Source organism: Chlamydotis macqueenii, chromosome 3, assembly GCF_036417535.1.
Source record: "Chlamydotis macqueenii isolate bChlMac1 chromosome 3, bChlMac1.mat, whole genome shotgun sequence".
Taxonomy (NCBI): Eukaryota; Metazoa; Chordata; class Aves; order Otidiformes; family Otididae; genus Chlamydotis; species Chlamydotis macqueenii.
In genome coordinates this window covers 119,059,297-119,081,926 of record NC_141558.1, presented here as the reverse complement: position 1 = coordinate 119,081,926, position 22,630 = coordinate 119,059,297, and the positions used below count along the sequence as shown (strand labels likewise).

At 40.4% G+C, this 22,630-nt stretch overlaps 1 protein-coding gene across 3 annotated transcripts in view; it reads right to left on the bottom strand.

Moving 5' to 3' along the window:
- Positions 1 to 22,630, bottom strand: part of KIF16B (kinesin family member 16B) — a 153,945-nt gene that overhangs the window by 8,429 nt on the left and 122,886 nt on the right. For all 3 annotated transcript variants that reach the window (XM_086745326.1, XM_086745328.1, XM_086745329.1), the window contains one exon: positions 12,765 to 12,848. In XM_086745326.1, the coding sequence (XP_086601452.1) occupies positions 12,765 to 12,848 (84 nt within the window). The remainder of the gene's footprint in view (positions 1 to 12,764; positions 12,849 to 22,630) is intronic.

The window sequence follows — 22,630 nt, the reverse complement described above, 5'->3', positions numbered from 1 at the left end:
GAAGAGATTAAATTGAAAGCTCCTACCAAAAATGTAATATAGCTCTTTCAGTAATGAACAGATTTACCTACATAGTTCCTAAATATTAACATGGCTGTAAATGCTGGATCTATAAAACCAGAATTGCACTTTGATAGCAAATAATTTAACCTTTGCTTTTGCTGGAGCTACAAAACTGAACTATGGAGACTTGTGTTCTTAGCACTGCAGCAGTCTGTGTTGGTGGTGGACTTAACCCAAAGCAGCAACAATGCCATACACACCACTCCTTTGGACATGTTTACAGGTACCTAAATGACTTTAGCGCTAAGCAGGTAAGAATCAAGCTCTTTAAGCAGCTGAATTACATTAAAAAAAAACCCCAGAACTTGCATTTTCAGTCCCTGGAGACACTCTCCCTATATTTTTATGCACAGCGTAATGCAGATTCCTTGAATCAGGGTTAGTTTTCTCCACAGCTATACAGGTGAAAGCAGATTTTACCACTACATCTCCAGAAGTGTTTGAGTGCCACTAAAATTTAATTTTACCCAGCGTGGTACTGGAATTTATTTGAATTCATACACCTTTTTGAATTTTCGTAATGTACAAGCATTCTGAGAGATGCCAGTTATGATTCAAGGTGAAATTACTCTCCTAGGTTTTCAAAATCCAAACTATTCATTAAAGCTATTTAGAGCATTTTTCTGTGCAAGTCTAATGGCATGAGCACATTATGTTGAATTACTATTAAGCCGCAACAATTGACTTAACTTCTTAAGTCACTCTACATCCCAAATTATAATATTATTCTGCCTGAAATTCGTTTAAAATCTACAGGACTTAATACTTCTTACAATGCCTGCATGATAAAAGCTTATAGTCGTCGGCTTTAAGTTGCTCTAATGAAAACGGAATCGTAGGCTGGCAGGGGAAAAAAAAAAAAAAAAAAGGCAGCAAGGGCTCAACAGGTGCTCTATCAGTGTGAGTCTTCTTCTGGATGTGAATGGCCATATTAAAAAAAATCAAAACAGACCTGACTAGTGAAGAAAACCAATCTTTTCTTTGGAGCACAAGTCAAAACAAGTCCTGTCAAAATCTATTCAGAAAGAACAACAAGATTCAGTTTTCCACACATCCCTGGACCAGCAGTGACAGCATGTCATCTGCTGGAGTGGCCTTGGCAAACAGCTACCAGCGCACTAGACATACATCACCCTTGACTTCCTGTGGTGAAATCAGATGCTGGAGGATGACTGATATGCTTGCTTTGAAAAGAGATAGCACCAAGTTCAACGCAGCCTCCTTGGTCAAGCGCGCTCTTTGTTCATCTGCTCATATCTGAATGTGGAGAGCTATTGTTGGCGACAGATAAAGGTACACAACTTCAAAACTTGATTTGTAGAGGATGTTGAGAAATTTATTCTGAACTGACAACAAAACACATTATGATGTGGAGCTAAACTAGAGTTCAAACAACATGCTGTCACATATTCTGAACTTACTAAACTATAATAAACATACCTCCTTATTTTCTGATACTCTGAAATCTCTAAGAAGGAAAGAAAAAACATCTCTGAATTGCACATCCTATTTAATTCTTTGGTTGTAATGGATATAAATATTTTATCACAAAAGATCCAGGTTTTGAGGTAGAGATCTGAAATTATATATGTAAAGAAACACCAAAATTATTGTAAAGGAGTATGTATATTATGTACAGTTACCTCTAGCAAACTCTGCAAAACAGGGTTTCAGACCTGATCTTGAACAAGGCACTGAGTTTGAGCAATTGAGACCAAGGGGCTGCTTACGCTCACTGTTCCTTTTGCACCCAGTAGCCTGTTGTAACGGAGCTTCATCCAGAAAATAACACCAGGCTTTCACTCCTTTTGAACTACCATCTTTCTCTTCTATTGCTATTGTAATAATAATGTCTTGCATTTGCTGTGGGCCTGGCTGAGAGTCTACAGTATTTAATCAAAGTAACATTTTATTGGTATAGGATCAACTGCTGACATACACAAAGTCCTAATTTCAACTTACTTTTATCTAGTGACTGTAATCAATAATTAAAATTAATTTTATTTATTCACTTTTTGAAACCAACATGCCTCGCACAAGAAGCAGCACCACCCAAATAAAGATGAAATGCTTCACTGCTGAGAGCTGCTACAACTCCTTTTTGACAGCTGCTGCTTCAAAGAAGAAAAGCCAGGTGTCTTGGGCAGCCCCGATGATGCACTGAAGGCTGGGAACCTGATGTGTGAAATTGCTCTCAGGTAGATAACTGCAAAATTTTACTGTTTTCAGGCAAGGCAAGACTTTAGTGTTGTTCCTGAAAATCAGTTACTTTTGTTTTTAAAATTTCTAAACAGTTACTGAAAGTCATGAAGGGCACTTGGTGCAAACTAACTGTACCTAATCTATAAAATTATCCTTTACATGGATTTTATGTAATTGATATTCACAATATGGCCCAACCATATATGCTCTTTTCTTGTCTTTGTGGATGCATCTATGCTCTTTCCTCCCATGCTCCCATTGCATCCCTATTCTTCTAGTGGGAAATTAATACCATCACTCCAAGATGTTGCACTCAGTAGTTCAGACTATGGATATGAAACAATATTCTCTAGGATTATCAAACACTGACATTTTCAGCAGTTTGATTTTGCACTAGCAGTCATATGTGGTGTGCATTCATGTCTGTAACAAGAGGAAAAGCTTCCTTTGATCTTTCAATGATTTTCAAATGTATTCTGAATGCTTTCTGAAGTCCATCTCACTGAGATGCTTCTAAGAACAGTATTTACAACAACACTGTCAGAGGCAAACATTCAATCTGCAAGAGCCAGGCTGGTGAGCAGCTGGCTTTAAAGCTTTTCTTAAAAAGCATTGATGTTAGGGATGTTGTTGTAAGATGATACTGGAGTCTAATAATTTCCTTTTAATAATTTCGAACTGACACATAATCAGTAGCTTTGAAAGGTCTTTGTGACTGGCATCAGAGTCAGGAAATATAAAATAGAAATGGTAACTCTTACCCCACTTGACAGGTTTTTTGCAATAGAATCATCGATTCACCTGTGACTAGCATGAAGTAGGTTGTCTCAGTTGAACAGATTAAGAGATAGGGCTGTGAAACAAAGGCCTGTGGGATGTATTCATGAAGTCCATACTGAATATTCAAATAATGAATCATCTAAAATCTCATTAAAATGTTTCTGCCCTGATAAAGGAAAACTTCAGAAAATTAGGTCTTAGACTCAAATATTCTGTTTGTCCAAATTTGTTGACAAATATTTTGAGATATTTTTTTCCTCTCAGATAGTTCTTTTGCTGATTGTCATCAAGGTGTTAATTCTGAAACAAATAATACATTTAAATAACAAGAATGAATTCAAGTTCAAGGAAAGGTGCTATTTCCATTATTTCATGTTTTCCTTAAGAACCAGATTCTTGGAGCTATGCAAAACCAGCAGAATCTCACTTCTAAAGGGGAAAGTTGGAGTGGCTAGCTTTAGAGCCCTATAGGAAAAAAAAAAACAACCTAGAAATTATCACATCCAAAGGAACTCAAGTAAGAATACAAACTAGAAAAAAAAAACCCAAAGCATTTGGCTTCTAAGTTAAAGAATCTTATTTTGGAAGTTTAATTTTGACTGTAGGTAACAGCAATATTTCAGTCAGTTCAGTGTCTACGATGACATCCAGTTCTGCAGACTTGAGAGCATAATTGAATTATGCAGTTCATACAAGATTTATTTCTGCCTCTTGCATTAACACCTGTCATTGAAAACCTCATCAGATGACATCAGGAAGTGAGGAGGTTACGGACTATTGTATTATTAATGTTAAATAAATTGAGCGTGTCTATCTTTTAAAGAGGTTCAAATTACCAGGAAGAGACAGGCTGAGGCTTAGGGGAGTTTCTGTTTTCCTTTAAGCAACTATCTGTTGGGATTTTGTCAGCATAACAATTTTTTCTTTTCCTAAGCACACTGGTGACAGCATGAGAAGAAAAGAAAGCCTAGTGGGTCCATGGCTACAAGGCTTCTGACTAAGGAGTTAAGAAGTATGACTCAATCCGCTATGTCAGCTTATACAGTTACTTCTGCCTGCTTTTTCTGGCTGCACAATGGGAAAATGGGGCTAATAATAATCTTCATTACTACAATAAAGCATGAGTCTAAGAGAAGAATAAAAATAAGGAAGGTATGACATGATAAAAAAAAATGCAGTATCCAAAGAAGCTGGGATTTCAGGAAAACTTCCTTTGACTGGCATCCACAGATCTAGCAACTCACCAAGGAATAAAAGAAATATTGCAGTTAAAACAGGAACATATACATTCACTGAATCACGTATCTCTCATGTCATGTGTTTCCTCTACAAAGTTTTTCTTAAAAAATGAAAAAAGGCATATACATCATCTGATCTTGTTTAAAAAAAGGATCCTATACTCTTATGTACTGATTTCTAATTGCATTAAAGTATAGGTACACACTAATTTCTATTCATTAACTTTAATCAAAAGAATCCTTGGTTGTTTCATTTAAGGTGGATTTAATCAAGTAAGGTTGGCTCTGAAATGAAATTACAGTCTTTAGACTGCAGAACAATTAATTTAGAGTTTTTCCCTGCAATAGGTCCCTGATGAAATAGTAAATTAATAGAATGTGTTGTGTTTTTTTTTAGTGAGGGGGGGCCTAAGGTGGCAGCTTCTGTAGGAAACTGCTAGAAGTTGCTCCCCTTTGTTCAGTGGACTTGGCCGGGCCTAGGGCAGACCCGCTGCTGGCCAAGTCCGAGCCAACTGGTAGCAGAATGTTCCGTGATATTATATTCCTTATATTATCTCCCCCTATTCTCTCAGAGGGTGGGGGGAGTGAGAGAGAGACTGCGAAGTCTGGTCCCGATCGCGGCTGAACTACGACAGAATGCAATAGGACATTTTGGATCGGTAATTTTAAATACAATTTAGATATTTTCTCTTAAGATGTATAAGCAAAACCATTGTGCACAAGCTTGCATGTTATTTTTCCAAACCTCTATGGAAATGTAAGATATTGCTCTAAAGATTTTATACTATACCAACAAACATCAAAGCAAAAATGTTTACATTGCAACTATGTATCACATTAGAGAGCAAAGACTTCTCAGGTTCACTTCACACAAAAATAGTACACATAATGTATATCCTAACAAGAAGGTATTGTGAAGCTTTTGGTTATTAAGCATTTGTACCAGCTAGGATAAATAAAATAACTTAATGTTTTCTATAAGCTTTGCATTTATTGTGATTTTAATCACAGAATCATAGAATGGTTAGAGTTGGAAGGGACCTTCAAAGGTCATCTAGTCCAACCCCCCTGCAAGGAGCAGGGACATCCCCAACTAGATCAGGTTGCTCAGAGCCTCATCCAGCCTGGCCTTGAACGTTTCCAGGGATGGGGCATCCACCACCTTTCTGGGCAACCTGTGCCAGTGTTCTATAACTTGCATCGTAAAAAATTTTTTTCCTAATTTCCAATCTAAATCTACCCCCCTCTACTTTAAAACCATTACCCCTCGTCCTATCACAAGAAGCCCTACTGAACAGCCTCTCCCCATCTTTCCTGTAGGCCCCCGTGAGGTACTGGAAGACCGCTATCAGGTCTCCCCGGAGCCTCCTCTTCTCCAGGCTGAACAGCCCCAACTCTCTCAGCCTGTCCTCATAAGAGAGGTGCTCCAGCCCTTTTATCACCTTTGTGGCCCTCCTCTGGGCCCTCTCCAACTGGTCCATGTCCTTCTTGTGTTGGGGGCTCCAGAACTGGACACAGTACTCCAGGTGGGGTCTCACCAGGGCAGAGTAGAGGGGGAGAATCACCTCCCTCGATCTGCTGGCCATGCTTCTTTTGATGCAGCCCAGGATGCGGTTGGCCTTCTGGGCCGCGAGGGCGCATTGCCTGCTCATGTTAAGCTTCTCGTCCACCAGCACTCCCAAGTCCTTCTCCTCAGGGCTGCTCTCAATCCATTCCCCGCCCAGCCTGTATTTGTGCCTGGGATTGCCACGACCCAGGTGCAGGACCTTGCACTTGGCCTGGCTGAACTTCATGAAGCTGGCACGGGCCCACCTCTCCAGCCTGTCCAGGTCCCTCTGGATGGCATCCCTCCCTTCCAGCGTGTCGACGGCATCACACAGCTTGGTGTCATTGGCGAACCTGCTGAGGGTGCACTCTATCCCACTGTCCATGTCGCCGACAAAGATGTTGAACAGGGCCGGGCCCAATACTGACCCCTGAGGGACGCCACTCGTGACTGGTCTCCACATGGACATTGAGCCGTTGACCACCACTCTCTGAGTGCAGCCATCCAGCCAACTCCTTATCCACCGAGTGGTCCATCCATCAAACCCATGCCTCTCTAGTTTAGAGAGAAGGATGTCATGCGGGACAGTGTCAAAAGCTTTGCACAAGTCCAGGTAGATGATGTCAGTTGCTCGTCCCTTGTCTACTGATGCCGTCACCCCGTCAGAGAAGGTCACCAAATTGGTCAGGCACGATCTGCCCTTGGTGAAGCCATGTTGGCTGTCACCAACCACCTCCTTGCTCTCCATGTGCCTTAGCATGGTTTCCAGGAGAATCTGCTCCATGACCTTGCCAGGCACAGAGGTGAGGCTGAACGGCCTGTAGTTACCCGGGTCTTCCTTATTCCCCTTTTTAAAAATTGGGGTTATGTTTCCTCCTTCCAGTCATCAGGGACTTCACCAGACTGCCACGACTTCTCAAATACGATAGCCAGTGGCTTGGCAACTTCATCCGCCAGTTCCCTCAGGACCCACGGATGGATCTCATCAGGTCCCATGGACTTGTGCACCTTCAGGTTCCTCAGATGATCCCGAACCTGCTCTTCGAGTACAATGGGCGGTTCTTCATCCTCGCAGTCCCTGCTTGCATCTTCTACAGCTTGGGTGATGGGACAAGAGCTCTTGTCAGTGAAGACTGAGGCAAAAAAGTCATTGAGTACCTCAGCCTTCTCCATGTCCTGGGTAACCATGACACCAGTTCCCTTCCGGAGGGGGCCTACATTTTCCCTGGACTTTCTTTTGTCCCCTACGTACCTATAAAAGCTCTTCTTGTTGCATTTTATATCCCTGGCCAGATTCAGTTCTGCCAGGGCTTTGGCCTTCCTTACCTTATCCCTGGCCACTCGCACAGCCTCTTTGTAGACCTCCCAGGCTACCTGTCTCCGTTTCCACCCTCTATAGGCCTCCTTTTTTACTTTCAGTTGGTCCAGGAGCTCCTTGCTCATCCACACAGGCCTCCTGGCCTTTTTGCCCGACTTGTTCTTCATCGGGATGCACCTCTGCTGAGCTTGGAGAAGGTGCTCCTTGAATATAGACCAACTTTCCTGGGCCCCTCTTCCCTCCAGGGCCGCCTCCCATGGCACTTGGCCCATCAGGTCCCTGAAGAGGCCGAAGTTTGCCTTCCTGAAGTCTAGGGCAGAGAGCTTGCCATGTAGTTTCCTTGCTGCCCCGTGGATCTTGAACTCCACCATGTCATGGTCGCGGCAGTCAAGGCTGTCCTTGAGTTTCACATCCCCCACCAGCCCCTCCCTGTTGGTGAGCACAAGGTCAAGCATGGCACCCCTCCTTGTCGGCTCCTCTATTGCCTGCAGGAAGAAGTTGTCGTCCATGCATTCCAGGAACCTCTTGGACTGCCTGTGCCCTGTGTTGTCTCTCCAACAGATGTCAGGGTGGTTGAAGTCCCCCATGAGGACCAGGGCCTGTGACCGTGAGGCTGCTCCTGTCTGCCTAGAGAGCGCTTCGTCTGTTCTGTCTTCCTGGCCAGGCGGCCTGTAACAGACACCCACCGTAACGTCCCCTGTCCGTCCCCATCCTCTAACCTTGACCCATAAGCTCTCTGTCAGCTCCTCCTCCATCCCCAGGCAGAGCTCCACACACTCCAGCCGGTTGCTGACATAGAGAGCGACACCCCCTCCTCGTCTCCCCTTCCTGTCCTTTCTAAAAAGCCTATACCCCTCCATGTTGACGCTCCAGTCGTATGTGTCATCCCACCACGTCTCCGTGATGCCAACGAGGTCGTAGCCCTGCTCGTGTGCACGCATCTCCAGTTCTTCCTGTTTATTCCCCATGCTGCGTGCATTGGTATACAGACACTTCAGCTGGGCCCCCGACAACGCCGACTTGCTGGCTGGAGTGACAGGGGTGCTATTGGCTTGCAGTTTAGGTTCATTTGCACTTATCTGTGATCCTTCCTTAGCTTCTGGACCCTTGATGCTGGCACTGGCACCATGCTGACAGCAGTGGGCTGAACTGTGCTCCCCCTCCCCCAGCAACACTAGTTTAAAGCCCTCCGGACGAGCCTGGCAAGTCTTCGTCCAAGCACACTCTTCCCCTTCTTGGTTAGGTGCATGCCATCCGCCCCTAGCAGCCCGGGCTTCTAAAAACACGCCCCGTGATCTAGACACCCAAAGCCCTGGCTGTAGCACCACTCCCTGAGCCACGAGTTGACTTGCCAGACACGTCTGGCCCTTTCAGGTTCCTGCCCTTTGACCAGGAGGATTGATGAGAATACCATCTGCGCCCCAGAGCCTTTGACTGTTGAACCCAGAGCCCTGAAATCCCTTTTGATGTTTCTCAAACTGCTGCCATCTGTGTCGCTGGCCCCCACATGAAACACCAGCAGTGGATAATAGTCTGTGGGCCGTATGAGGCTAGGTAGTCTCTCGGTGACATCCCTGATACGAGCCCCCGGGAGACAGCATACCTCCCGAGAGACCGCATTGGGGCGGCAGATGGGTGCCTCCGTAACTGTCAAGAGGGAGTCACCCACTAAACCACATTAAACCACAGTCTCCATAATTTGGGGCTCTCTGGAATCTTTTACTTCAAGTAATTTTATCTCCCTTATGATGAAATGTGCCCACTTCTAATCTCAAGCTGAAATAAGGTAACTCTACATGACAATCTTAAAGTAAACGCTACAGTCAGCCTTTCTGATTCTACTTGCCTTGGAAGGGTACCACAAACTCCCCTGCTGTCCTCAGCACTTCTCCTACAAAAACCTCAAACTCTTCCTACACTGTCCCACAGAGGATGTTTTGGACAAATCTTTTTATCATTAGGCACAAGGAAAATTTCCTTGACTAAAGCCAAAGTGAGTCAAATAAAATAACAGTTTAGATATCTGCACTAGAACCAGCTCTCTGTTGTACATTTAGTTAACTGGAAGAGTAGTTTTGCTCCTACAATGATTCCCAGTTCATCTGTTTGATTTTCCCCGATTGAACTGAAAGCTGCAATTTAGTTTTGATGTAAAGAAAATAGCCTGCAAGGCCATTTCAGTAACCAGCTGGTAATTCCAGCAAATACTCGAGTCAGGCTGTTTGACTGAAACAACAGCTTAAGTGATCTTATCCCTCACACAGGTGTACATTGGGGTTTGAATGTTAATTTGTTATGTGCACACTTAAAAAAAAAAACAACAAACTCCTCTAAATTAAAAAAAGAAACTGCTGTTGCTTAGAGATAACCTGTTGAAAGCACTGGACTATGCAAAGCTGTACTATCCCGCTTTAACCCAGAAAGCTCAGGAAAAATTACATGAAGTCATAGCCTATTCAAGATGTATAAATATGTAATGTAAAAACTCGAAGAGCAGAGTAATTTCTTCGTCATCCACCACTGGGATGACAGCTGTACTAATGATCTTAAAAACCAGAATATTTGTTCAGAACACTTATCAGACTGATATTTGTCAGGCTGTCATCTATTTTTACTCAAAGTCAGCTCAGACATTGGATAAGAATATATATTTGTGTTGGCCTGGAAGTTGTGCTTTGCTTTTTCTAAAATTGCCATATTAGCTCATTAGCTAACCATGCAGAACAATCAAATAAGCGTTTATACCATACTACAGCTATAACAACACATCACCTCTGAGTCTTAAAAGAGATTGCAAAGGGTTTTCAGTAAATCAAGGTACAGGATCAGGTATGAAAGCCAACTGAATGCAAGCCATGTTTCTGATTGTTACCAAATTCTAATGTCCTCACCTTTTACCTGATCAAATTTCCACATGAGAAATGTAATATGGTCAAAAGGCCAAGAAATGACATCCCTTACAGAGGCAATCCATGCATTTACTACTTTCTAGTTAGTCCACTGAAGCATGCTCAAGGTTCATACTAGATTGAAAGCCACGAGGCAGTAACAGCCAGTATTTTAAATAGAAGTGGTGCCTGTATCACCTTCCACTATTGCACTTTCTCTGCCTGCCAAATACTTCCCAGTATAACTCAATATGTGCTTTGAGCCTTCAAAGCATTATGTGACTTTGGAAACCATCACTACTTAGGTGGCTTCCCCTACTCAAGGAGGCTGTAGCTACATTAACGGAAACTCTCCAGCCATTGGCAAAGCCAGAGCAAACCGTTGCAAAATATATAATGAAAAGAAAATACCACGATTAGAGATCCAGACTTAAAGGGGTGTAAGGGTCGGTCAGAAAACCAGTATTGTCTCAACCTTGTCATCGAGGACTTCCGGGTGGACTATGGACTTGATCTGGCCTAAAAGTTAGGCTCACAACTTGACATGAGTTGCTGCAAGCAGCTTGCCTGAGATGCAGTTGTTTTTCTTCTCCCGGGAACAGAACGGAACTGTTATGGACAAGGCAGACTCTGGCCTAACAACAAAATGTGCAACATCCTTGAAACGGCAGACAGAGTGGTGTGGAGGTGCCATGGCTCATCCCTGTTGTCAAAACTGGCAGAGATAACCATGCAGCTGCTATCGAGGAGGATGAATCACAACTGCTGTCTCAAAAACAACGGTGAGAAAGTGCCCTTTAACGGAACTTTGCTAATTATAATGTACAAAAACCACACTTCTATCCTAAGGGCCGAGAACAGGCCGAGATCCCCGAAGTAAGGAGGAGCAAGGTTTGCCACTTGGCATAAAAGGTCGACCGCTGACAACGAGACCCCTGAAGAGCTCTCCCCACCAAGGATCGACATCGACATCGATCGTGAGGACCAGCGGGATGCTGCCTGGATCTGGGACCATAGGGACGCCTTGGACCCGTGGTGGTAGCTACTATTTTCTTTTTTCCCTTCCCTATCTTTACTTTTCCTTTTCACTCCCTTTCACCTATTGCATGCCGCTTTATGGGCAAAATAATAAAGTTTGTGCTGTTTGATTGAAACCAACCCCTTTGGCGTGTTCACCGTAATTTTGCACTTCGAGATCGCATTAAAAGAACCATCACGAGTCCTAAGTGGGCCGTTACACGGGGTTTTGACCAGCTTGTTGCATCAAATTCCTCATGGCAAGGATAGTAACATTTGCTTGGCTCCTTGTCCTCTTTATCTAACTTTCCCTTAAACACAGGGGATCTTTAGTTTCTCCAAAACTGAGTCATTTGTCAGGATTATTGAGTGGCAGGACCAAGCGCACTATTTGGCACATGGCAAAACATATTCATGTGAACAGTGGTCATATATTATTATTATTAGTTTTGCAAAATATATAGGTAACAAGTTTTAATGACTTAATTTTGTTAAAATAGAAACAATTTAACTTTCAGCTAAAAACTGGCTATATAGAGAGCTGTAAGTACTATATGACCATGATCAGAGCATCACTATGCACAGCAGTTTTAACATTTAGAAACATTACAATAAAACATGTTAGTAAATCAATGAAAGGTCAGAAAGATTAAGGAATTAAATTTGTTACTGGTATAAAATATGCAAATTGAGTACTAGACTGGAATGTGGCTATGCCTTTATGCCCTCTATAGAGGACATGAAATAAAACAGATTACATTTTGTGCCAGATATAAGACAGTCTCACATCAAAAGTCAGTGGGAAGATGTTTTGTCTGTAGATCAAAGAAAAAAGTGAAGTACATAGAAAAAAATTAAAAATATACAAGAAAATATTCCAGTTGGAAACAATCTACTTTTATATTAATTTCTCTAAAGTTCTACTTAATGGTGCTTTAGCTCTACAAAGAATATAATTCTTAATGACTTGCACGATCAGGTAATCCCCATGTGGCTACAATAGAGTTGTGGGGTGTATGGTTTAGTCTTTTTCACACCTCTTCTTTCCCAAAACCCCACCTCCTGCCCCTGAGCTGCAATAAGACATGCATTAACACAGAAATATAAAGACCTAATGTGTGATAGTAGTCAAAATTATGCCATCGACACAACACTGCAGAAAATACAAAGAAACCCAGACCCTCAAACTCAGCAATCTTGTCCACAATAAAATTAATTTTTAAAACTAACTGAAATTTAAAAATATATTCAGAAAGATGAGTTATAAAATAAAGCTCAAAGTTGCCTAAATATTCCTTTCCTTCTGTTATGAGATATTTGGATATAGTAACTATGATAAAATAATAAATCTTCAGCTAACAAATTGCATTTAAAGTAGCAATATTTTTTTCAGTCTTGTCTTGCAGAGACCATCTGTCTACAGTGAACACTTACCTCACCCACAACCTTTCCCCCTTAAATAAACATATCTCCTATGAATATCTCTAAAGAGATCCTTTTTTTCCTAGACCAAGATTAATTTTTTTTTTAAGGCATGTTTCATTACTTTGCAATCTACTGCTGCCATCTCCTGTGTTAAATGAGGCAGCAAGTAACTTTATACTTACAAGCAGGCTATTTAACTTTGACCATATGGGAACGGTTTCTGCTGGTCAAGCAGAGAGTACTCCACCTAAATACACCACAGAAGCCTGTTTAGAAGTTTGCATTACCTCTAAGTGACTCCGTCGCTCTGCAATCACTCGCTCATCCTTGTTTCCAAAGAGCTTCTTTGGAGGGAATTCTAAAGTGGCAAGCTGGAAGACATTAAAGGATGAATCAGCATCAGAAGTAATAAGCTCAAATGAGAAAATTCTCTTTAAACTATGAAGCACCTGGGAAGAAGAAAATGCCAAATATTCATGAGCTACACTACATGCTATTAGCAAATATCACATTACAGATTTCTACCAACATTACTATGATCTGCTCTGCAGTGTTGCTAAGATAACAACGTATTTTGTCATAAATGAGCAACAGAATACAAATTTAGGAATCAGACTGCCATCATTTGCCCACATAAAGATTACAAAGTTGCAAACATTCTGATGTGATAGCACCAAGTAAGAATTAAGAAAGATCTGTTCAGGAATTCTGTGTATCTTAAAAGACAGCATTCACTCTCTTAAAAACTGTGGTCTCCAACTGTACTGTCATGTAATTTGTCTTATGCTGTATCGTAAATGTAAGATCATTGGATCTAAGAATTATCATTGAAGTGGAAGATGGCATTGCTGGACTCCAGCTGACACCTGAGCTGGACTTGAGGGACCTTTCATTGTGCCTTGAACTATGACATCTTCCTTCACAGCAGGGGCAGGCTAAAAACATGGACATATGCTGTGATGGCAGCTAAGATGATGGGAAGTAGGGTTTCCTGAGCTGCAATTCAACTGTAACTCAATCACATTCAAATGTGTGTCCATGCTGGAAGCCAATAGCTTTAATTTCTGAAGAGAATCCACATAAGCAGGCAAAATCCCATTTATCACACTGAAAATGAAAAGAAGGCAGCAGCAGAATTCCTAAAAATGACTGTTCACATCTGTTCTTTTAGGAGTTCTTCCACAGAACATAGTGTTCAAAGCTATCTTCTCATTTATTTTTCATCCTGTAGGAACTGTAGCAAGCCATACTGGTAAGAGAGAGAGCAAGGAAACTGACTTCCTTTCTTGTACACCAACAAATAAAATACTTGAACAAATTCCAGCCAGCTGTATCTGGAAAACATACAAAAGATTCAAGAGTTGGTAACTAGTTCTCCTGATTCCAGCTGGGATGAAGCTGATTTTCTCCTCAGAAAATGAACTTGGTCTGCTAAGCCACCACTGCTGGGAACCATGCACAAAAAAGCAAGTCCTCTCCACATAATTTGTGTTTGCACTTGAAGGCACATGAAAAAGAATTTCTTCCTAGCTCTCTCTGTATGATACAGAAATACGCAACCTCCTCACATTGGTACTGTTGGAGCTGTTTTGCAGGTGAAAGCCCAGTGTAAAAACGCCTCCTGCATGAATTCCCTTGGCTATTTGATGATATTGAAGTAATAAACAAGATGCATCATTTTCTAGTATATCAGCACATAGAGGACTGTAGAGAATTTATGCCTGGGTACAAGGAGCAGAAATATACCGATTTAAATTAGGAGCTTCATTATTAACATTGAATGTAAGCATCTTTACAGAGGAATTCTGCAACGCAAGTAAGTTATTCCCATTCTCTGGTTCAAGTCCAACTTGGATAATTTTAAAGAAATGCCTAGACATCTTCATATGAGCAACATATGGGGTGATAGGGGGCACCAGAGGAGACAGAAGAGATGTCTGCTCTGCATCAGTCTTGCCAGCACACCCCAATTATATTACTTAAATTTCTCCAATCATAATCTTCTCAGTGTGCCTGCTTCTTCCCATTGGCAGGACAAGCAGTACACAACCAGAGCAGCCATAATTACGTCCTTGGGACTTATTTTCATTGCATTATTCACTCCTTAACCTATACAGGATTATAAATGCTAATATCTTCAAGGATTTCAAAATCCCATCCATGCAGAAATTATGTTTTATTAAACAGGACTTCATCATGCAACTGCCAGAAAAAAGCAAGGTAAAACAACTGGCACCACAATCCCGTCCTGGCCCTAGGGAAATTGTTTTTATCTTTATTTGCTAATAAATACTTTCATTATGGAATTTTAAAAGTGTCTGTTAAGAAACAATTTGCACAAATAGAAAAAAACTACTGCTACAATGTCCTTGGATATACTCTGCATAGTCAAAGCAAGGTATTACAGCTAAAATCATGTAAGATTACTTTATCTAAATTAAGTTTGATTTTAACAGGCATTTGGGGACTGATTTCACAAAACTTAAGATTGGCAAGTTATTTTTCCAAAATGTTAGCTTTCTGGATGCATTTTAGGAGAAAACCAGTTGCACTTTCTAAAGCCAGTAAGTTTTGCTAAACTCATTCAAACCAAAGTAGCTACTCACATAGTTTTAACATTTCTTAACTCCCAAATCACTACAATGCACAAATCTTTGAAACCAAGCCAACAAAAGTCCATTATTACAGTCATAAATTTAATATGAAAGAGAAAGGCCTCAGTCAGTAAACTTGGCTCCAAAATGTTCAGTGTCACAACAAGTACCTAAATGAAAATAATGATTTAATTGCTGGTCAAGACCTGAATCTAAATACTTTGGACTTCGAGAACTACAAATAACAAAAACCTCCATCCAGATCAGAATGCCAATGGGTGGAACCATACTTGTCACATGTATCCATATCACTTATGTTTGTAATATACATATATGTATAGAGAATATACCTATCCATGCATCCATGTACTTGGAACAATTTTGCTTCTTGCAGATGATATATTATGAAGCACTGATAAGGTACTGCAGTCACCATCTCTACAGGACTGGAACAAGGCGGTGCACAACCTTGGGCCTGCTGGAACATTTGTGTTCCACTCTTTGCTGTTATCCTTCCCAAGGATCTTCTGGCTCCTCTTTTAGACAAATAATTGGCAGATGTCCATCTCACAAATAAAAAATGGAGACCATTTCTGTCACACAACAGATGACCACCCAACTATATGACAGAAAAACCTCTAGCCATTAATTTATCATCACTTCAGCAAATCTTGGAAATCCTGAATTATTCCAACATATTCTACCTCACTACATGCCAAGAGTCTAATCCCCATCAAAACGAAAAAGAGACATTCAAAACTCTCCAGGCTTGAGTTTCAGGCTGTCCAAACACTTATGCAGACATGACAGCACCAGTTTCCAACCAGTCTGAAAATTACCTTTGCAACATAAGAACTAGAATGATTCATGCAGCAACGTGAATTATGCAGTCCTCTATGTGACCGTGTAATTTCACTGTAATAGGAACGTGGTCCATTGTAGTATATTTATATAAAAATACAATATTAGTATATTTACCAGAGATAATGTGCTTATATATATATACACCATTGATCTCTGTCACACTGACTGACAAAGTTACTCCGTTAGCATAGAGAAAAATACATTGGTGCAAGAGTTCCACAAATATGCAGAGTGATGATAAAATGTTCTCATCTCATCATCATTTTGGTTTATTAAAAAATAAAAGAAAAAAAGCCCAGCAATACAAATATTCTCAAGTAATGATAAATGTTATGATAATTGTCTATAAAGACCCTCTGTCCTGAGGTATCATTTGATATACAGACTCTGAACGTAACTGTGTGCAATTCAGAAATGCAACAACTCAAGAGAATTTTGAGTTTTATTTAAGATCTCTTACTAATTTAAGCCAAACTGCAGTAGCAAATATTTCAATAAATTAAAATTTTGTTATTAGTAGTGCTACAATGCCTTTAAGAAACTGCACAGTAACTTCAGATGAGATTACCACTGCTACAGGTGGTAGCAGATTACCACTGCTACAGGTACACAGCACAGTATGTGTCTGAGCCACATTTGTTCTATCACTTAGATACATAAGAAATCTGCAGCTGTAGATTTTGCATGAACATGTTTGCCTTGGCTCAAACACTGTAAGAGAATTGCACACTATCCAGATTCAGGAGTATAACTTATTCTTTTAGAATTAAATGGCCATGTACACTCTGGCTCCAATTAATTCTTCAAGGGTCACATTTTGACTACGAGAGGAATGTTTTTGCAGCAATACAAAGCATAACAGTTCTCTACAGGTAGCAAGGTAAATTAGTCTACTTTCCTGAAATTTCTGAAGCATGCCACTCTGCTCCCTGTCCCCCTTGCTGCAGTGGCAATAAAAGCATTTGGCAGTCATCTTTTTTGGTAGGGATGTTTTGTCACTTTCTAGGGTTGCTGATGAGGTGGTATGTTTTCTGTCAGGGGAAATTAAGAGGCATATTCCCCAGCCTGACAGGAAGAGTGAGCTGGAACGGTCTCCTGAAAAGCTTCTGCATGTAGTGTGCAAGATTTCTAATTTTTATTTTGGCTGCAGAAGCACTTCCCTACTATACATAATTATAGCATCACTGTAATATACATTTCATTATATACATACAAGTGTGCACGTGCATGCACACACATACCATGGGCATACCAGGGACTACTCTTAGACCTAAAATGTAAAGCCAGGTAGTATTTTAAAATAGTACAGAGGCACCTCAAGACTGCATATCAGCACTCCTAACGTCTTTTAGACATTAAACTTTTTACAGTTAATGATGTTTATCCTATCTGCCAATTGTTGCTAGGCAGTAGCAGTCTTAAAGAGAGGCAAACAGTCATTTGCAATTTACTCTCTAATTTCTTTATAATAAATAAAGGCTGTGTTTTATTTCTGGGTCTTGTATTAACTTGGGGGCATGTTATTTGCCTGTGTCTCAGGAATCTTATATGTAAAAAATTATACTTATCTACCACATTTGTGGTATTTGTGAGATTAGTATGATCAAGTTTAGACAGTACTAGGTCTAGTCCTCAAGTGGAAGGGGCTTCATAGCTAGCAAGTGTTTTTCTAGTAAATGTTAAACAGCTTAATGGATTTCTATACTTCTGTCACATTTCAGCCAGGAGACGAGTTTTAACAAGGTTATTGGCAGGTGTTTTACTTTGGTAAGAGCAGATGGCAGAACAGCCAGTGACCCTTTTTTCAGTCACCTGTTTTAGATTAATTTACTTCTGGAAATAGCATATACCTAACAATATATATATGGAAGCACACTCTTTTAAAGTGAAATCATAACGTCTTCATAGCCTTCAACTACTGAGCCCCAGGAAGAGATGTAAATTTGGAGACTGGCCTTCTGGAAACCAAGAGAGTGTAAATGAAGGCTCCAATACCACAAAAGGCTCTGCCTCTCATTTCAGGATCTTTAGAAAACAAAGCCATCAGCATTTGAAGGCTATCCTTTGATTTCTATTATGTTCAGCTGGAGACTTCACTGACTTTAGTTGAAGTTTGCTAGGGACCTGCTGGATTTAATTCAGTTCAGGGGTTTTATGGTACAGTGGAACACAACATGTTAATAAAGTCCTGTACAGTACTTTGCAGATGATATTTCAATATATAGTGGACCAAAGTAAAATACCACATAATACAGTCATATAGACGTGTCACTTCTGAAGCGTGAAATTCTTCAAAGTGGTATACTCCCTAAACATTTTAAAAGTGGCATTTTCCAACATCAAGCCAAAACCTACAGGATTTGAAACATCTCATTATTTCTGGTGGGTAACATCTATGTTTTAGTGCCTACAACATCGTAAAAGATTTTTTTTTAAGAAGAAAAACAGGCAGACATTGATGGAGGCTGAGTTATCTTTAATCTTTCATCCCGAATTCTCTTTGTACTTCCATGTTTTGATATATTTAAATAGGGGGGGGAAGGGAAAAAAATGAAAATTAAGGAAATGCTAACTATTAAATTAAAAAGGTCAGTCTTCTTTAACTCTCATGTTACTTTTACAACTCTGAATTTTCTCATTTTTCAAAGGGTATGTCTGACTTTTTCATCCTTTGTACCAGAAATCTCTCTCACAGATGAGAAAAAATCAAAGAGAAGAATGTGGCACGGTTTTGCAGCCAGTGTGGCTGCACCTGACTTGATTTTGCAGTGAGTAATGAAAGAAAAAACTGTCCTACTTTTAGTTTTTGAAGTTTAAACAAAGTAACTTAGCCTCAGCTTCTCAAGATGTACTAAGACTCTCAGACTCTAAAGAAATTGGAAAAAGCTGTATTCTTAACTAGGAATTTGCACTAAATATTTTGGAATTTCATAATAATGTAAAAAAAAAAAGCCTAACTTCTATATTTTTACTAGTATTTTGTCTGAAATACACCACCTATTCTACACAATTTCCTTAGGCAAAGGAAAAAAGTTAACACTTAATGAACAGATTCAAGGCTACTCTATAAATTCTGCAATGTTTGAAGTTCAAATGATGTTTTCCCAAACATGAGTGAATAAAACTCCAAACTTATTTTCCTTCAAAAAAAAAACCAAACAACTTTGTCCTCCATCTTCCATTATGTAAACCCTATAGTGCTTCCCTGATGCCCTTAGAGGACAGAAAGATTAAAGACAGTATTTTCCATTATCAACTAATCAAGGAGAGGGGATATCCAGGGGATTATTTTCTTGATATTCAGTTTGTCACCTACTTTTCCTCTTCCTTTTCTAATATTCTTTCTTTACTTCTAGTTCCATTTCTTCCAACGTATTCTCCCCTACTTTCCAGTTTCTCATCTTCTCTCTATTTTACTGCTATACTTTTTTCCTCCCCTCATGACCTACCTGATCTTTTTCTTACTCCACTTGCCATATAAAATTTCCTGTTCCCACACCATCCTCCCTACTATCTGCCAGAAAGGGAGAGCAATTTGATCTTCTCAGAGGCAGTATATCCAAGCAACTAAGGATCAGCCAGCGCTCTGAAGTGGACCCACATCAACCTTCTAATGTAGTAAACTCCTTGGAGAAGACCAAACAGCTTTTAAATGACAACAAAAGCCACAATGTATTATAACAAACAAACAAGGAAACAAAACTGCAAAAAGGTTGTACACAACCTTCCTCCTACACACAGGGTCCCTGCAGAGAAGTTGGGACAGAAGGTCCCCAATACCAGGCTAACACGGTCAGTCCTTCACTAGTAGCTTTGAGGGAAGTGGACTCTGCTCCAGTCCTTCTGCTCCCCAGGTCTTTGCAGTGTTTCTGAAACCTGAGGAGTGGCTCATCCCTGCTGTCTCTCAGCTCCTCCAACAGAGCTGCAGGCTTCCAGCTTTCTGTTGTTGTCTCTCCTTGCTGCTACAGGCTGCAGTGCCTGGATCTCCCTCCCTCCTCGAGGCAGTCTGCTCAGAGAAATCCTAAATAAATCAATCAGCAAATATCTATCTCCTTTCTGACAAATACGGGACAGATCATATTGCAGAGTGATGTACTGGAGTTTTGCTTTTTGTGGTTTTTGGTTTTGTTTGTTGTTTTTTTTCTGGTCTCTCCTAACTACAATTTATGCCACAAGGTGGTGTCCCGTCCCTTTACAGAACAGCCTTTTCTCAAAGAAGCAGCTGTTTTGCCCTACACACCTAAGAATAGTCTTTTCTTCCAAAGGTTTACCTGCCCACAGAACTGGCTTAACCTTCACATTTCTGGCTGGCAGGAGCAAATCTTGGTTTGCATGTTGCTTTTTCCCTGGCCCCTAGTGCAGGCAGCCCCGTGACCCAAGTCTAGTTTATCCCCTCCAGAATATATCCCATTGTACTGGAGACCCTGCTAGGGTTAACCTGTCAGGCAAGAAATTCTGCAGCTTCCCCATTGTACTCAGACAGGCTACAATTCCTTGCCTTTTTCCTACTTATCTCTCTGGAGCATCACCCATATATATACCTATTTAGGTACCTCCTCTACATCACTCCCCTGCAATTCTGGCACTAAGACATGCCAATAAGCACAAGCATGTGCACAAGCATCTCCTCCCATAAACATACTCAGTTCCATTGTGAGATCCCTCAAAGTCTGGATGCTGTGACTAACCTCCATAGATAATTTTCTCTGGATTCACCAATACATAAGCATCTTCTCAAGATGCACAAGTTCTCACAGCTCTGCTGTCTGGGTAACTCTGAGCTTTTAAGATGTTCCTGGCATGCTTGCCAGTTACCTTCCTGAAAAACAGGCCTAAATGTTTCTCCTAAGAACATTTCAACTTCACCTGTCACTGAAGAGGGATAAGAACACGAAAAAGAAATTCACCTCTTGTGAATCCCCCTGAAACCTTCCTCTGCAAAATTACCAAGTAGAACTGGACACCGAAGAAGTCTCTCTTTTATTTCATTAACTGAGTCTCACTGTCTCTGAATCATGCCCATTTGCCTATCAAACAATCATCTGTAATTATAAAAAAGATTTGAGAATTCTTATATCCAAGTTTCTCCTTTAAAGAAGCAGGCTGACCTTGACTGAACATGCATTTTTGGAGCTATGGTGCGCTGCGGAGGCTGCTGTTTATCGCATTATTTTAACTCCATTTAGTTTGCCTTCTGCTATTGAGAAAAATCAAATTAACTGCAGCCAAAGAAGTTACCTTGCATTACAGGGGTGTTTTTCTTTTCCTTAAAGCAATTTCCAGACTAGTTAAAATGATGACATACAGAAATTGAGCCATAAATGATGGTGGATATAATATTTGACAAATTACTTCATCGTTTTGTTCATTATAAGCAGTAAGATAGTGTTTAAATACAGAATACCTAGAAAAATGAGTGATAGGATGTATCAAAGTTCATGCAAACCTTTCACAGTTCTATAAAATTATGTAGCTTTGGGATTTCATTCTCTTTTATGAAAACCAGAAACTAATATAGCTAGGCATCTTTCTAAACATAAACCGCTACCAACATAGCTCAGGATTATCAACCAAGGAAAGAGAGACAAAAATAGGAAATAGCAAAGAAAATATATTAAGTTCTCTATGCAGGCTGTAGAAAGGTAGAATAAGATGGTGTAGAAACAGCACATACCAACCCAAAGGATATAATTATCTCACATGTAAAACAGTCAAAAAGAAATAAAAAATAATTAAATATCATTTGTAGATATGTTTGGAAAATAAGCATGAAAAAATTGCATGTCCTTGCAACCTTGTTTGTAAAACCTTCTTTGTCTATCCCTTGCCCCAAGATACAAGTCTCTGGGGCAAAAAATTCCAGTACTGCATGACAGACCATGGTCTAAGACAAGAGTAAGTGTTGACCTAGACTGTTTATGGACAAGTTTAACACATACTCTCTACGCTTTTAACTCATGATTTTGCAAATTAAATATTAACTTTTATAATGCAATATCATGTCATAGTGCTTGGTTATTTCTTTTTAAAAAATGGCAACAACTGCTGGGTTTGCAAGGTTATGTCTTCAAAACTCAACACATTGATCAATCTTCATCAACATGTAGCTCAAATCCCACTTATCAAAAAGAAGGGAAAAAAAAGATTTTTTTTTTCTGGTGCTCTATATAGGGTTTATTTTCCTTTCAAAGGTGATTTGGAATTTCATTCATTATCTTCACAATCAGATTTCTAGCAAGGTTAAGGAAGTGTCCCTACAATAGTACAAGGTGGGCCACGCAGCATATACCATCTTCTCTGTGCCTGTGTACAGCCTTGCTCCACTCCACACCACATTCCTGCCAATGCCACGCTGGCCATCGAGTCACTTGTGCTACACATCAAGTTGTCACAATATGATTTGACTTAAGCAACAGAAATAGGTTCCAAGAGGAGAATTCACCATAGCAGTTTTAACAGCTCTTCCCAAAAAGATTTGCTTGTTGCATATAAGCTCATCTCAGTGACATCTGGCAGCATTTATAAAACATCCCAATCTCATGTGGCCAACTGATGCCATAAATTTCAGTCAACCTTGCCTTTGAGAAATGCTAATAAAGAAAACTCATCAAAGAGCAGCAATAATTTCTACTGCTGACTAGATGTATGCCTTTCTGACTACTGAAAATTAATGGTAGATCTCCGGGTCTTAAAGA